The 17910-nt window shown below is 44.3% G+C and overlaps 1 protein-coding gene and 1 pseudogene across 1 annotated transcript in view; both read left to right on the top strand.

Moving 5' to 3' along the window:
• The window catches only part of Bmerb1 (bMERB domain containing 1), a 123640-nt gene extending 114709 nt beyond the window's left edge, over positions 1-8931 (top strand). The window contains exons 4-6 of the mRNA XM_032914108.1: positions 1482-1596; positions 2659-2741; positions 7728-8931. Coding sequence (XP_032769999.1) covers positions 1482-1596; positions 2659-2741; positions 7728-7840 — 311 coding nt within the window. The 3' untranslated portion in view covers positions 7841-8931. The remainder of the gene's footprint in view (positions 1-1481; positions 1597-2658; positions 2742-7727) is intronic.
• LOC116910218 lies at positions 5340-6032 on the top strand (annotated as a pseudogene).
• Positions 8932-17910: the final 8979 nt, after the last annotated feature.

Here is a 17910-nt window from a genome sequence, read left to right as displayed (position 1 = left end):
TTCCAAACCTCTGTTTCTATACCTGTAAAATACACACAAGAAGGAGCACAGTGCAGTCATATTAGCAAAAGAAGACACCAACAGAACTGAATACATGTCCACAGGCCAATCTAGATTGCAGCTTAGTCTCAAGGCTCCCAAAGCATGACCCCAGTTTTTGTTGGCACAGGAAGTTGGAGGGACATTGCATTTACTGAATACCTACTGCTCACCCAATCAGATATCTCTGTTGCAAACCTTGGAGCTTGACCTTGGAGATAACGCAGAAAACAGTGATGACTCAGAAGGGGGTCCTAAAGTAGGAGGTGGCCAGGGTCTCTGGTTGTAAGAGGTAGTGGGGAGCTGTTCTATGTTGAGGGTTTACGGATTTATCTGCTAATGACAGCTTGTTGAAGATGGCGAGTGTGAAGAAAGGGACACACACACACACACACACACACACACACACACACACTTTCATTTTTATATGGATTATACCTGGCTGTTGCTAGGTAACTTTTGGGCAGAGCCTAGAGGAAATGCTAACAATGGTGGCCTTTAATCCCAGCACTTAGGAGGCAGAGACAGGTGGATATTTGTGAGTTCAAGGCCATCTTAGTCTATATAGTAAACTCCAGAACAGCCAGGGCCTTGTAGAGAAACCCTGTCTCTAAAATCAACAATAACACCCACCTCAAACAACAACAACAAAAGCAAACAAAAACTAGTAGATAGAACCTGAGGAACAAATCCTGTCCTAGTAAGCGTTACTATTGCTATAATGAAACACCATGAGCAAAGAACCTTGAGGAGGAAAATAGCTTACACTTCCAAATCATTGTTCATCATGGGAAGGCAGGGCATGAACTCAAATAGGGCAGGAACCTGGAAGCAGGAGGTGATGCAGAGGCCACAGAGGATGCTGCTTACAGGCTGGCTCCTTGTGGCTTGCTTGGCTTACTTTCTTATAGAACTGAGGACTATCAGCCTAGGGATGCCGCCACTCACAGTGAGCTAGAAATTCCTAGGCCTTCCCCCATCAATAATTAATTAAGAAGACGCCCTCCAGGCTTACCTACAGCCAGATCTTCTGGAAGCATATTCTAAACAGAGGCTTCCTCCTCTCAGGTGACTTTCGTTCTTATCAACTTAATATGAAACTATCTAACACAACACCCAGTGTTGACCACTAGCCTCTACTTGTGTCCACAGACATGAATGAGCACACAGACAAATATGTATTCTCATTTACACTCATAAACACACAAGAGGTCATGTGCCTCTTCAAGTATACCCGGAGGATGAAGTAGTGTCCAATCTTGTCCCTTTGACTCAGTGTTTCCACTACTCACGCTCCCTGCCTGTTTTGTTCTGTCTTGAGACAGGATCTCATGTGTTGTTCCAGTCTAGCTCCAAACTCACACTTTCCTGCTTCAACACCCTGAGTTCTGTGATTGCAGCCATGCACCAGCATAGCTGCATCACTGTTTTCTCCCTCCCAGAAAAAGAAAAAACCAAGCTGCAGAAGCAGAGAGAGGATGAGTTAATCCAGAAGATCCACAGACTGGTGCAGAAGAGAGACTTCCTGGTGGACGACGCTGAGGTGGAACGGTTAAGGTGGGCTCGAGACCTTCAGATCCCAAGCCTCTACTCCCTGTACCACCCTGCAAAACCACTGTCTGTTCCTAGGATTTACAGCCTTGCCTCTGCCATTGCTCTGCATACACCCTGACCTGAGAACCCATTTCATATTCAAGAGAACAATTTTATCCTCCAAAATCTTGCAAAGTCCTGTATATCTTAGCTGATTGCCATTTAGGCAGGTGGGCAGGAAGGAATTCCATTGTGTGATTGAGGACAAAGCTCCCTGTACATCATCTGGATGCATCAAAGCAACTCTCAAAACTTGTCAATATGTACAGAAACCTGTCCCCGTGGCAACCTCTCCCATGTACCCAGGTTTGGGCTTTCCACCCCTTTCCTTCCCCTCTTGCAGTTTCCTGTCTACTTACTGTACCTGCCAGTCTTGGGCTGGGAGCCCCTGACTCTGGAGCTGCACAATGACTAGAGGCCCCCAGGATGCCAGGCCTGGGTGTAGCTGTGTCTTGGATATTTTCATCCCAGGACAAAGCCTTTGGAGTCTCTCTCCATGTAGAAGGCAACTTCCTCTTCCTCACCCATTTTCTCTAAGGACTTCACCAGAGTTAGCTGGGCTGCACAAAACCCATCTTATTCCTGGCAACCTTGAAGGCAAAGATGACTTTTTGAGATGAATCCTGAATCTTGGGGAGTCAGAGTGTCTTGGCTAGCTTGAAGGCACAGAGAGGCTTCCCAGTTCACTGAACCCTAGCAAGATGCCTGGTTCCTAGAATATCCCTATTTCTGCCTTGAGGTGTCACTCTATCTCTGGGCCAGCATTTATACAGTGGTGTGTGACTTCATTTAGATACAGGGTTCACCTAACACAGAATCATATACTTCTCTCTCTCCATATATGTGTGTGTGTGTGTGTGTGTGTGTGTGTGTGTGTGTGTGTGTGTGTGACATAATAACATTCACACCACTCAAAAAGCTCCACACATATCTTCTCACCTTAGCCTCTGCCTCTTACTGGGTCTCCTTGGTGTTTTCCTCGCTGACTTTATTTCCCTCTTTTTTTCTACATGTCCACCTTCCCAGGGAACAGGAAGAAGACAAGGAAATGGCTGATTTCCTGAGGATCAAGTTAAAACCTCTAGACAAAGTAACCAAGTCTTCAGCCAGTGAGTGCCTGCATGGCTTTCCCTCTTCCCCTACAAAAGACAGATGATTTCAAAGAAGTGAAGGACAAGGGGGTATACGGCAGGCTTTATAGATCCAGCCTGTGCATGGCCCAGCAGCAAGTAGGGGAAGTGCACGGGCCTACCTCGTGCAGTTTCTCAGGTCAGGCCCTGACATGCTCCATGCTCCATTTCATGTTTTGCTACAAAAGTTTTGGAACTCTTAGTAATTTTGTTTCCAGAGCTCCATGTTGTCATTTTCCCAGGTATAAGTAGCTAGTGCCACCAGAAGCTGTCCTTGCATAGTCCCAGTTTGGTATTTTTCATAAAAAGAATTAGATGACTATTGCGGTTTCCAGGAGCTTTGGATATTATTAAGACTGGAATCTGGAAGAGTCAGAAACACAATTCTGAAAATAATTATTCATTATGAGACACCCAGAGCAGAAACCCATCTTATTCCTGGCAACCTTGAAGACAGAGATGACGTTTTGAGGTGAATCCTGAATCTTGGGGAGTCAGAGTGTCTTGGCTAGCTTGAAGGCACAGAGAGGCTTCCCAGTTCACTGAACCCTAGCAAGATGCCTGGGTCCTAGAATATCCCTATTTCTGCCTTGAGGTGTCTTATGGGTTTATTCTGAGACAAGTTTGGGGGTACCTCATGTCCACCCAGGTGCTACATTGATCAGGGATCCTGTGCCACTATCTTCTCTTTTTTGATTCAATGATTGGCAGATATTTCTAATTGCTACATTACTGAGGGTTCTTTCCATTGTAAGAAGTGGATATCTTTGATATTGGTGGTGCACATCTTTAATCCCAGTACTTGGGAGGCAGAGACAAGTAGGTCCTTGTGAGTTCAAGGCCAGCCTGGTCTATATAGAAAGTTCCGGGCTAGCCAGGGTTACATAGTGAGAATTTGTCTCAAAACGAAAAAGTATGCACCTAGTTAAATTTAGACTAAACAGAAAATGGGGAAGAGTTGAGAAAGAACAAAATCTCAGGCCTCAGGGGCACAGCATTGTTAGACCTGCCTTTCTTTCTTCCCACGGTCCATGTACTAGTTCCATTTTTCCCTGTGTACTGCATCTGGAATAACAACTTGAAGGAGGAAAGGTTTATTTGAGCTCCTGGTTTCGGAGGTGTCAGTCCACCATGATGGAGGAAGCATGATAGAAAAGAACGTTGACATTAAGTCTAGGAGTCACAAAAAAAAAGACCATAGGAAGGGACCCAAACAAATGTGTCTCCCAAAGGCATGCCCCAGTAACTCAATTCCTCAGTGGAGTCCTCTACCTTCTTCTACCTCTAGTGATAGCATCATATTAAGAATTCTTCAAGGGATAACTCACATTCTAACCTTCTCTAGCTTACCAACATACTCTCCCTCCCCCTCTCCTCTCCCTCCCCCCTCCCTCTCTCCCTCCCCTCTCCTCTCTCTCCCTCCCCCCTCCCTCCCCCCCCCCCCCCCCTCTCTCCCCCCTCCCCCCTCCCCCCTCTCCCCTCTCCCCTCTCTCCCCTCTCTCCTCTGTCTCTCTATATATAGATCATATATGTGATAGATATGGTACAATCTGTATATATAAAACCCAGCTAGTCCACCAGTGCCTGTCTACCAATGAAAGGTTCAAGAATCCAGTACTTATTCAGTCCACGAGGCTGGATGTCTCATCTGGTCATTACATGTGCTGGAATCCAGATGTAGACTCTAATGCTAGTGAGAGAATGGACTTGGCTATTGAGAGCAAGCAAGCAGGTAAAGAGAAAGAGCAAGTTTCCTTCTTCCATGTCCTTCATATAGACTGCCACAGAAGGTGCGGACCAGATTAAAAGTAGATAGTGCTACCTCAAAAGATCTGGATTAACAGTGTACCTTCCCACCTCAAAGATCCAGAATAAAAGTAGATCTTCCCCGTGGCCCAGAGGAACAACTGCGCGCTGTGAGAGCTTTAGCAGGAGTCCCAGTGCACTTATACTGCAAAGACAGAACAACTTCGAATAGGCCCGTGTTCCTGGACGCCATTCCCACATGTGGATTTCTGGTTGCAGCAAGATGACAAGCAAATCCTAGAGAGCCTTTCTACTTCTCCTCTGACTGAGCCCACCACCACCACCTTCTTGAACATATTAGATCTATCTTGATTTTTTTTTAATTTCCATCTCCAGAGAATATGCTGTTTCCTGGAAATAAAGCTCTCCTCTACAGAAAAAATAAAGATGGCTTATGGGAAAAGATCTCTCCAGGGAACTAACATCAGATCTGGTTACCGAAGAATTCACCTTTTTGGCCTGAAAAGACCGTTGCTGGTTTGGACCCACACCTGTGCACTTTTACTTCCTCCATCCTTACTGTCTTCCAAAATAAAGCCTCATTTTGGCAAAGGCAAAAAAGTAGATCTTCCTACAAGAAGTGGCTCAGTGGTTAAGAACACACTTAACTGCTCTTCCAGAGGTCCTGAGTTCAATTCCCAGCAACCACATGGTGGCTCACAACCATCTGTAATGGGATCTTATGTCTACTTCTGGTGTGTTTGAAGATAGAAACAGTGTACTCATAACATAAAAAGAATGAATGAATGAATAAATAAATAAATAAATAAAAAAATAAATAAATAAATAAATGGTAAAAAAAAAAAAAAAAAACCTTTGCTTTCCCAAGCGGCTGCCGAAGATGGTGGAGGGGCAGGTATTGGAGGTATTGGAGGGTGAGGCCATCTTCTGGGCCGCCTGGTGGCCTTTGTGACCAAGCAGGTACTGCTGGGCCAGAAGGTGGTGGTTGTGTGCTGTGAGGGCATCAACATTTCTGGAAATTTCTACAGAAACCGCTAACACTTCCAAGCCCTGAGCCAAATTTTTTGGTGCACTGTGAAAGGCATGCTACCCCACAAGACCAAGAGAGACCAGGCTGCCCTGGAATGTCTCAAGGTGTTGGACAGGATCCCTCCACCCTATGACAAGAAAAAGCAGGTGGTGGTCCCTGCCGCCCTCAAGGTTGTGGGGCTGAAGCCTACCAGAAAGTTCGATTACCTGGGGCGACTGGCTCTTGAGGTTGGGGTGGGAGGAGGGGGTACCAGAGAGTGACAGCCACTCCGGAGGAGAAACAGAAGGAAAAGGCTAAGATCCACTATTGGAAGAAGAAGCAGCTCTTGAGGCTACAGAAACAGGCAGAAAAGAATGTAGAGAAGAAAATCTGCAAGTTCACAGAGGTCCTCAAGACCAATGGACTCAAGATGTGAACTGAATAAAGATCTTTGAGCCTCAGGGAAAAAAGAAAGAAAGAGAAAGGAAAGGAAAGGAAAGAAAAGAAAAGAAGAAAAAAGAAGAAGAAAAGAAAAGAGAGGAAAGAAGAAGAAAAGAAGAAGAAAAGACCCTCACAGTTGTGTTCAACCATTTGGGTTTTAGTTAATTCCAGATGTAGTCAAGTTGACATCCAAGAATAGCCATCACACCTTGTGCCTAAATACATACATTTCAGGTGTAGATTGATCCTTTAGATTTTTGTTAATCTTGGGATTCCATTATCATCAAATCAGTGGTGGAAATCAGGCCATATATCAGGTCCCTTGCAAGTGGAGTACATTTGGTGTTTTGATTTTTTGTTAAAATAGTTACTTTATCCATGATGCTATGTAGAAGGAACATATTTCTGCCCTCTCACTATGCTGCTAGGCAGAATTTTTCCATTTGACATTTTATAGAAGAGGCAGGCCTGTGAAGAAACTGACTTTAGGTGGGCTGTGTGCCTTGTAGTTTTAGTGACAAGTGAGGAAAAGAAAACCCTTTTATATTCTCCACACTTAACATCTTTGTTTGCACAGATCATTAAAAAACTGGGTTTGTAGAAATTCTCAAAGGGGTGACCACATCTCATGCATACAGCAACCTTCAATAGGTAACAACCTCCAAGATTATCTCACAGTAAAATTTTGAAACCCATGAAAAATTGAATCACAATGATTGGAGTCAATGAATGCAACAAAGAAATGACTTTCTAAGAACCTGATAGAACTGTCAGGGGTCATCGACATGGCTCAGTAAATAAAGATACTTGCTGTACAAGCCAGACATCCTGAGTTTGATCTCCAGCATCCATATAAATTTGAAGGGAGAGAACTCCACAGCTGTCCTCTGCTCTCCACAGACACTTGGCCCCCCACTCACACGTGTGCACACACAAACATTTTGAATAAAGAACGGGGCCATGGTGGCACATGCCTTTAATCCTGGCATGTGGGAGGCAGAGGCAGGTGGATCTCTGTGAGTTTGGTCCATCCTGGTCTACAGAGTGAGTTCCAGGAGAGTCAGGGAGAATATATATATATGAAGAGAGCTGTCTTGAGGAGACAGTGAACTAAGCATGTTGAAATTGTTACAGAGACAAGGAACAAAACTCCAAGATGAAATAGAATCATATTTGGAAAAGAATAAACAGACTTTCAGAAAGATTAATCTCATTACTAAAACTTCCACTGGAAAAAATTAAATGGATGAAGTAAGGAAACACGTTTGGAAGTATGCTTCTTAAAATAGAAGATGACTCAGCAGTCTGAACAAACAGCAGCTTCTACAAACAGAGGAGACTGAATGGTAAACTGTAACTTACATATATCTGACTGGCAATCTGAAGAGGGCAACACGTAGGGTGACCAGTATAGTGTTCTGAAAAGATAACATGAGAATTTTCTAAATTGAAAGGTATGAACCCTCAGGTTGCATTGCCTTGAGCAAATCTTTCCGTCTATCCTTGCTAGACCTGGAAGCTCACATGACGAGGAACTGACTAGGAGACAGGCTAACACTGCACTTGGAACCTAAAGGATGAACAACAGAGGGCCTAGGAGTGGTGAGCATGAAGTACCTAACAGTTCTCCACACTGCCAGGATAAGATTTAGTCATGGGCTGGGTTGGGTTGGGTTGGACTGGCAGTGGGCAAGGCTTTCTTCTCCTTACCTGTCTCTCTTTCTTCCTCTGCTTTTCCATTGCTGCAGGCTCCCGGGCAGAGAAGAAGGCAGAGCCCCCACCTAGCAAGCCAACAGTGGCCAAGACAGGGCTGGCCCTCATCAAGGATTGTTGTGGGGCCACCCAGTGCAACATTATGTAGCCCTTATGTGGGTGTCCCAGAGCTGTGGGGACACTCTCTCCCACCCTCTTGTCCTCATAGCTCCCATTTCACAGGGGTCCAAGAGCTTTCTAAGGCAGACGGGGTTGAAGGCAAGCCCATGACTGCTATCAGGGGGCATGGGTGTGGCAGGTGGGCCCAGCCTGTACAGAGTGTAGCAATAGAGAGCCCCTCACCATCGCATGGTCCTCCCTAGAGCATGCCCAACCCAGGAGTCTGTCTTATCATTTATCTAACCACCAAGAAAGCCCCTCCCTTAAAACAGTATACCTTCACTTCTCTCTAGGTGTATCTAACCTACCATGCGTTTGTTTAAACTGGGAAAGGGGCATAGCCCCCAGGTGTGTATAGCTGTGCATTTCAATAATATAGCACCAAGTTGGACCCATTTCCCATCCATCCTCCCAGCTTTCCTGTCAGATACAAGTTCTGTTCTCTGTTTGCCCTCTCCCTGTACTGTAGCTTGGAGGGTTCCACACAGCCAACACATCTCCTTGTAATCACGTCCCTGGAGACACTGGCTGTCTATGAAGGCTGAGTTTGTATGTGGTGTTGAGTTTACACCTCTTGCTCCATCCCATCCTGCTGTGAATCTTGCCAGACTCCAGGCTTTTCCTTGATTTGCCATGTGTAGCCCACAGTGGAGCAGAGTGGGGAGCTGTGGCCAAGAGCAGATCCAGTGCTTGTACCAGGTAGCGGAGAGCTGCAGGTACCAATGTCAAGGCCAGAGTGGATGAGAAGGGGACCCAGAAAAGATGCCAACCCACATCCCCTTCACCCAGGGCTGCTGCAAGAGAGCAAGTGGGAGGTCACATTGCTGGCCCAACACACATTGACAGACAGGAGAGAAAGCCTGACCCAACTATGTCTCATTGTCTGGTGGCCTGTTTGAACCAGCCCCACAATTTCTCTTGTGTAACTTGATGTACATTTGCCACGCCAGCCTGGCACAGCCTGTGTGATCTCTGTGCGGTATGTGTGTTGACTGGCCTAAGTATTCAGCACTGTCCAGGATTTGCTGATGTGCAAACTATACATCAGAGAAAATAAAAATGAAAAACATACACACAGCATTTTATGAGTTCTTACCTTTTTTGATTATAGATATTATTCATGTACTTTGAAAATCATTGTAAACATAGAGAAAGTATATAAAAATTTCTTGTGACCTCTAACATTCTGACCTTTGTCCTCAGGTCTTCTCATACATTTCTCCTGTCATGATTTGTATCATATTGAAACATTTTATACCCAGCTTTCTTTTCAGTTATTATTGTACCAAGTAGGTTCCAACTCCATCATTCAAAGCTCTTTGTTAACATTAAACATGCTTCATATTTATAATGGCTGCTTAGTACTCCATCTTGTGGACATGGTGTTGTCTGTTTTACCATTGCCTCAATACTGGACATTTAGACCATCCCCTTGTTTTCCCACATTATAAATAAGGTCATGATCAACATCCTGAGGAGCTAAATGTTCATCTGAACTTGTCTTTTTCTTTATTTAAAGATAAACTAGAAGTAACATTATTGGACCATTAATGAGAATAATTTTCAGAATATTTGGAAACCTGGCTTGGGATATAGCTCAGTGGGTAGAGTGCTTGTCATCTAGTTTCACATCCCAAGGTGTGTGAAACTAGATGCAGTAGTGCAAGTCTTGACTCTTAAAACTGGGGGAAAGGGAGGAAGTGGGAGTGTGGGAGGTTCAGAAGTTCTTTGGCTGCATGTTGAATTTAAAGTTAAATAAGACCTCTATCTTGAAAAAAAATCTAAATCTGGAGTGGACCAGTAGTGCCATCACAACAGAGGTGACTTCAGCTTTTGGACTTGGCATCTTGGTAGGTGGAGAGAGTGCATCAAACCCTGCACACTGTCTCAGGTGAGTTTCTACTTCAGCCCACATGTCACACCCTGACAACTTAACAGTGAAGACGCTCACTAGGGCATTTGTCAAAATACTGACCTTTAGGAGACACTGTGTCCTCCTTCAGTACCCTAGACCACGTATGATTGCCAGGCTACATGGGTGTCCTAGAACAACCATAATAAGTGAGCAAAAACTGGGGGCTTAGCACCACAGAAATCCAGCCCAAAGGGGTCTCTACGGCTTTCACTGTTAAGGCTATGTATGTGCAGAAACCCTTTTTGCTTCATCTAGTTCCTAGAAATCTTGGACCTAGGTTGATGTCAATGTGCCCATCCCTACCTCTCTCTCCAGGGATTCTCCTCTGTACATCCCCTCTCGTCATGAGACACCAGTGGTGGAGTTTAGGGCCCCCTAACTAAGTCCGACCTTATGATCTTATGTAAAGATCCTACTTCAGTTGAGACCACATTCTAAAGTCTGGACTGCTTCAATTAGACTTTGTTGCTGTGACAGAATGCATGATACAAACAGCTTAGAGGAAGAAGACTTTGGGTGCATGGTTTCAGAGGGATCTGTTTGTAGTTTAGCTCTATATACTTGAGCAGGACAGGATGGCAGTGTTCGCATGTTGGAAGAGCACCACATTTCACAGTGCATAGCAATGCCTGTCTCACCTCACTTCCCACTTCTAGTTCATTTGGGACCCCTCAACTGTAAGATGAGGTTCTGCCATATTCAGGGTACGTTTTCTCTCTCTCTGAGACTACCTTCATAGACACACTTAGAGGTATGTCTTATTGGTCCCTCAGGTGCCTCTTAACCCAATCAAGCTGATATGATAAACCATCATAGGTAGACATGAAATTGGAGCAGATTTCTTATCCAACTTCTTAGACTCCTTCACATCTAACTCAAAACACTCAGACTACACGGCGGGCTCTGTTGTCTCTTCTCCATGGAAAACATAACAAGCCAAGGGGCCAAGAACAGTCCCTCACAGATATCCTGCCTCCAGTACTTACTCCACTAAGTTCCCAGCATCCAGTACTCCCACTGAGTTCCTAGCAGACCTGTATTATATTCCTGCAATTGCTTTATTGGTTTCGAAAATGGGTATCCAGGGCCAGCAGGATGGTTCCATGGGTAAAAGTACTTGTCACATAAGCCTAATAATATAAGTTTCATGCCCATAGCCCATTGTATTAGTGACTTTCATAATGTTGTGATAAAACCCCATGATCAAGGAAACTTATATTTTTTTAAACATTTAATTGGGCTTATGGTTCTAGAGTCCATGGTGATACAGTGAGGCATTGTGGCAGGAACAGAGGAAAGCTCATATCTTGAACCACAAGAGGGAACAAAAGACACACTAGGAATGGTAGCGGTCTTTTGGAACCTCAAAGTCCACATCCAGTGACACTTCCTCCAGCAAAGCCATACCTCCCAACCCTTTTCCCCCAAATGGCCACCAAATAGGAGCCAAGTATTCAAAGGCAAAAGGCTTATGGGGGACATCTCATTCAAACCACCACACCCACCTTAAAAAGTCAGGTGAAATAGAAGTCATTTGCAATCCCAGCATTCTCTCCTATAGGAGAGAAGAAGGAACCAGATACTCACCCAGAAGCTCGCTGGTCAGCTGGCCTGAAATACACTGCACAGAAGACAAAAGAGACCCTGCCTCAAGAGAGAGAACTGCCTCTTGAAAGTTGTTCTCTGACATCCAGTGGGCACCTTTGTATATGTGCCTGCACACACACAGTGTATCTCATATAAAAAACTATAAAGGCTGTAACACTAACATCTATTTGGGCTTTAAGTGGGACAGGATCAAATGAGATTAAGAGATGACAATCTCTGATCACCAGGGCTACCACAAAGCTGGGGAATCTTGAAGACCATAGGATGCTCTTGATCATTCTGGACGGCATCAAGGGGAATGGCAACAGGAATCCTATTCATTACACTAAGTAACACATGCACATCAACTTGTTAGCATCTCATCAGCCACAGAGGCAGATCCTATTACTATCCCCACTGTGCAGGACTCCATGGCTCAAGTCCTAAGGCAGCTAGTAGGAGAATCATCTTTCATTGCTCATGCTCCTATATCCCTGACAGTTCATTTTCTTCTTATTGCATTTAAACACATCTCCCATTTAAACAAATATCTCTCTGCTCTCATTGCCATCTTTCTCAGCATCTTATCCTAGCCTTACTTCTTTAGAGGTGGCCATAGACGTGCCATGTCCATCTTCCTAATCTCCAGTTGCCTCCTGAATGTATTTGTTTTCCTTCTGGGGCTGGGACTTACATTAGTGCTCTACTACTGGGCAACTGGCAAACTTCTTGAATCTGTTAATCTGTTCTTTGATGCTCTCTCAAAGCTGCCTCCTCTAATGAGGAATACAATCATTAGGTTACATCTGGCTGGTACACATCAGTCAGCCTCATGGTCTCTGGCCTGTGATATAGGCACACACATACTTTATCTCAATGTCTTGGTGTGCTTCAGACTTCCCAGGAACACCTCTGTCAGCCCCCTTTATTTTACTTATTTAATTTTGAACTTTGCATTTTTATTTACAGTTATGTATTTATATGTATGTGTATGTTGCATGTTTAAAGGCCAGAAGAAGGTATCAGGGTGTTCCCTCCCTGGAGCTGGAGTTATAGGATGTTGTGAGCTGGGAACTGAACTAGAGTCCTCTACAACATGACACTGTTAACTGCTGAGCCATGCTTCTGGCTTCTTATTACATGGCATCTTGTCATGTATCTCTGGTCAGTTAAACCTAGACAAGCTTGACCACAGGCTGTTTCACACTTGTAACTGTCCTGTTCTTTCCCCTTTAATGCCAGGGTTATAGACTTTCTAGTCTCTGCTAAACCTTCCTGATGCTTGGGGATCTTCACCAGTCTGGTCTTTTCTCTCTTCCACTTTTCAAACATATTAGATGGCCAAGTACACTCCTAGACTTGGTTTTCAACCTGGATATCTATCCAAAACTCAGATTTGCCCTGAATCAACACTGGAATACAATGTGCACATTAAAATAACATATCCTAAGACAAGGATTGGCAAGTGGCCATCTAAGGCCCACCTGCCTTCTTTGTAAATAAAGGGTTTTTTTTCTTTTTTCTTTTTTTCAGAGCTGGGGACTGAACCCAGGGCCTTGTGCTTGCTAGGCAAACGCTCTACCACTGAGCTAAATCCCCAACCCCGTAAATAAAGTTTTTTTAACCTTTATTTTGATTTTATGTGTATGGGTGTTTGGCCTGGATGTATATTTGTGCATTGCAGTGCTGACAGAGACCAAAAGAGGGTATTAGATTTCTTCCCTGGGACTGGAGTTATGACAGCTGTTACCACCATTTGAGTTGATCACAGGTCCTCTGGAAGAGCAGCCAGTGTTCCTGACTATTGCAAAACATTGCCCTCATAAAGTTTATTGGAAAAAAGCCAGTTTCACTCAGTCACAGATCATCTTTGGGTGCTTCTTTGCTAAATGGTAGAGCTAATTATTACAGAGCACATGGTCCCCAAGTCCCGAAATATTTACTCTCTTGGTCTTAAGATGAAATTAATCAACTTCAGGCTGACAGGATGGCTCAGCAGGCCAAGTGCTTGCCACACAATCCTGGTGACCTGAGTGGATCCTCTATAGAAGGAGAGAACTGATTTCTGAAAATTCTCCTTTGATCTTCAGACTCATATTGCATCATGAGAATATTCCCAACTGTTCTCTACAGACTAATAAATCTTTGGAAAAAATAACCAAGTTTTTAACTTGGTCTAACTTGGTACTAGGTTTCTTCAAGTATTTCCATGTTGGCGAAGGGTATTCTCTGTCCTCTTGTCCTTGACCTATTACTCATTTCTATTCAACTGCTACGTCTTTAGCACCTACTTCATAAGTTATCTGTAGAGTGTGACCTCTCCTATGGTAGCCACTGTCATTGCTTTATCAACTTTTATCAACCACAACCACTCATTAACCCTTCATTACTCCTCATTCCACATCAGCCTACAGATTCTTCCTAAGCTATTTTCATGGTAGAAAGAAAAATCAGTACTCCTTTCTGCAGCTTATCCCTCTTCCTGTACCCGAGCCTTACCTCCTGATACTAGGACCACAGGTTCCCTTCAGTTCCTTGGTTCCTCTTGCCACCTTCTCTGTTGGCATGACTCCCAGCTCTTCACACACCATTTCCCATGCCAAGGACATCTCGAGTTCCTCACCAGCCAGCCCTTCTTCCCACATCTCTGCCTCTAGACAAATCATGCTGTGCTCTACAGCTGAAATGATCTTTGAAAAGCACCAATGTAACCAGGTCTGCTGTTCGATACCCTCCTGTGTCTTCCCACAAGCACAGTGAGAAAGTCCAGGGACCCAAGCTAGCTTTCCCCAATCCAATCCTTTTCTGCATCCTCTTCTCAGTCCTAGGTTCATGTCTTGGTTCATTCTGACTTAAGGGAACAGATATAAACTGAGCAGGAACTACCAGGGAAGGAAGAAAGTGCAGAGTGAAGCCTAGGAGGGGACGCTGTACAACACCCAATAAAGCACTAGCCTGGAAGCCGGTGCATTAGACAGGGAAAAGCTTCCTCACTGTGATACTGCAGGGAAGTAGGCTCATCATCCCCAGTTCGTAGATGGAGAAACTGAGGCTCAGAATGGAGAGGTGATGAACTCGAAGCCATATAACATGTGGGTTGGGTTTAGGTACCAGGATCTTGAGCTGTCCTGCACAAGGCAGGAAGTGAGCATCAGGGCTGGGTCAGAGTGCTGAGGCCTGCAGGCTTAAACAAACATCAGGCATGTTTCAACTTGTGGATGTGTGAGGTAATTCCACTGGTCAATGCAGTCCTTGCCAGGTGCTGGGAAACAGATTATGTGAAGCTTGTATCCTAGTGAGGGAGACAGAGGTCAGTGTGGACCTGGGAATAACTGACCTTGTATCCTAGTGAGGGAGACAGAGGTCAGCGTGGACCTGGGAATAACTGAATCTCCTTGCTTAGCCAAAGAAAGGGGCTTCACAGCAGAGCTATATTGCTCAGATTAAAACTCCACTGATGCTCCCCTTGAGGGAACTCAGGTCTCTCTGTATTCCTTAACTACACCTCCAGTATCCACCCTGTAAGACACAGAAAGGCACAAGACTAGGGGGAGCTTAGAGTCAGGCATGTGATAAATGAACCTGACACCAGCAAACCAGCAGACAGGAAACTACAAATAGGAAGGCTAACAAGCTGTGATAGTGTTCTGACAGAGTAGGTTCTGCTCTCAAAAGGTAAGCAGAAGGGGTGTTGTAGGGGAACACAGATGAAACACCTTTGTAAGCCAAGGCCCAATGCCACGTACCCAAGATTCCTGTACCTCCCCAGGGCTGGACCCACGACGAATGATCTCTGAACCTTAGCATCTGCTAGTATAGGATTTGCCACAGGTCTACACTCCCATCCTTTGTATGATAAGACACACAGTTCAGACCCCTTTTCTCCCTACACCCCAGGATCCAAAGTTGCATATGGCCTCGGAACACAAAGCAAAACTTCCAGCATGTATATGAAGGAGGAAGTGAGTTTCTACCATGGGAGGAGACCGACCCATGAATTAGATGTCCTTTTTCCAGCAGTTCCACCACTCTCTGTATCCCCACCACTCTACCAATTTCCTTTCTCCTTAACGAAAACACTCTAGGTCAGTGGTTCTCAACCGTCCTAATGTTACAAACCCTTTAATACAGTTGCTCATGTTATGGTGACCCCCCAACCACAAAATTATTTTGTTGGTACTTCATAGCTGTCTTTGTTTGGGTTCCCATTGCTATGAAGACACACTATGACCAAGGCAACTCTTATAAAGGACATTTACTTGGCTGGCTTATACTTCCAGACAGACAGCAGCACGCAGACAGAAATGGTGATGGAAGAACCAAGAGTTCTGTGTCTTCATTGAAAGGAAGCCAAGGGGGCTGGGGATTTAGCTCAGCCGGTAGAGCGCTACCTAGGAAGCAAGAAGCTCCGAAAAAAAACCAAAAAAAAAAAAAAAAAAAAAAAAAAAAGAAAGGAAGCCAAGAACAGACTGTGTCCTGTGGCTAGAAGGTCTCAGAACCCACCCCTCAGTGACACACTTCCCCAACAAGGCCACACCTCCCAGTAATTGTGTTCAGTAAGAATGATCTGAAATGTAGTATATTTGGTATGTCGATCCTAAAGTGGTTGTGACACAGGTTGAAAAACTGCTGCTGCTTTAGGTCCCTTCACACTTCAACAAACAACTCAAAATCTCCCTCTCATGTTGAGAAGTTCCAAGGGCAGCTTCAGGTCCCACCTGCTCCTACCCAGCAGGCTCTTTTTAGGAAAGGATGAAGATTTCTCCCTACCTTCCTCTTTTTATGGACCATATATCTATGTACTGTTTGGGATATCCTGAACAATTGTTTTCCCTAGTCCTGCTGCAGAATTAAAAGGTGCAGAGACTGTGGGAATGTGGAAGGAGAGCTCACATTCTAGAGTTCAGACTTTCTGAGCAAGGAATCACATACACATACACATATGCATGCACACGCACACAGGCCAGAGTTCAACATTGGCTGTCTTACTACTTTCCACCTTGGCTTTTGAGCCAGGGTCTCTCAATAAACCTGGTGCTTACCTACTGCTAGACTGGCTGGCTGGCTGGCTAGTTAGCTCTAGTGATGTGCCTGTCTGCCCCGGGACTAGGATTATAGGCCTGGCTACCATCCCTAGAATTTTAGGTGTGCTGGAGAGTGAAACTGGGTTCTCATGCTTGTGCAGTCAGCACCTGACCCACTGAGTCATTTCTCCAACTCCACCATTTTGTGCAAAACTTTGCTATGGTAAAATTTGTTTTGAAGGCACTGTCCAGTGGCCCTTGGGAGCGCGTATCACAGATTTTCCCAAATTATAAACCAAGAAGCAACTTGTCTTGTTCTTTCCAAGGTGGTAGAGATTGGGGTGGGATGTGGACTTCATAGCTAAAACTATGTAAGAAGTCTTTCCTTTCCAGACATAATGGGAAAGCAGAAACCTGACATACAGACAGTACACATGTCTCAAAGAGAGAACCTAGGATTCATCCTGGCTCTAACTGGGAGGTTCTCTCCCACTTGTGGAACAGGATAAGAGCTGGAAAATCCAAGTTGTATTCACATGGCGCCAACAGTCTAGTCTCCTGCTTCAGCCCTCAGCATCCCTTAAATGCCATCCAACTTACCTGATGCACTCCAGACTGGCCTACATTTTCTTTTTTTTAAATAAATAAATATATATATAATATATATACATATATAATATATATACATATATAATATATATACATATATAATATATATACATATATAATATATACATATATATTATATATACATATATAATATATACATATATATTATATATACATATATATTATATATATACATATATATAATATATACATACACACACACATATGTTGTTGCTGGACTCAGGACCCCTGGAAGAGCAGTCAGTGCTCTTAACCACTGAGCCGGCTCTCCAGCCCTGGCCTACATTTTCTGTTGCTGACATGACTTTCCAGTTCTCTTGCCTCCACCTCGAGATGATTTATATGGTGCCAGGAATCGAACCAGGGCTGTGTGAATGCTACGCAAGCACTCCACCCACTGAGCTACCCACAGCTCCAACTTCAATGAATAACTTTTCAGGAGAGAGAAAGGAGAGGCCACCCAAAATGAGCTGATTAGACTGGTTAATCATTCCACCCCATAAACAAAAGCACTCTTTACAGATGCTTGCTCATAAAGTTTATTGACAACTGTTTGGTCCCAACACACAAACAGCACTTGAAACCCCCCCAAAAAAAGTGTTCAAATTTGACAGTTAAGAAAAACCTCTTGTCCCCCAAGCCTCATCAAGAGCAAATAGTGTAGGATGGGAGGATGGGAAAGGGGATTCTGGTGATAACTTTTGTCCTTCAACAGATAAATCTAACTGGGTACATCCTTCCACCCAGAAAAAGTCTCATTATCTCCATGTACATACATCATAGCATCATTATCTAAGCCTCTGGATAAAGAAATAGTGATTGGACTGGCCTCTTGGGCATGTCACGCTCTGAGAGCTTCCAATTGAGTTTTCACATCTTGTGACATCTTGTAACAGCAATGGT

The sequence above is a fragment of the Rattus rattus genome, chromosome 9, assembly GCF_011064425.1.
Source record: "Rattus rattus isolate New Zealand chromosome 9, Rrattus_CSIRO_v1, whole genome shotgun sequence".
Taxonomy (NCBI): Eukaryota; Metazoa; Chordata; class Mammalia; order Rodentia; family Muridae; genus Rattus; species Rattus rattus.
The sequence above is the reverse complement of the archived record's forward strand: the minus strand, read 5'-3'. Positions and strand labels throughout refer to the sequence as shown.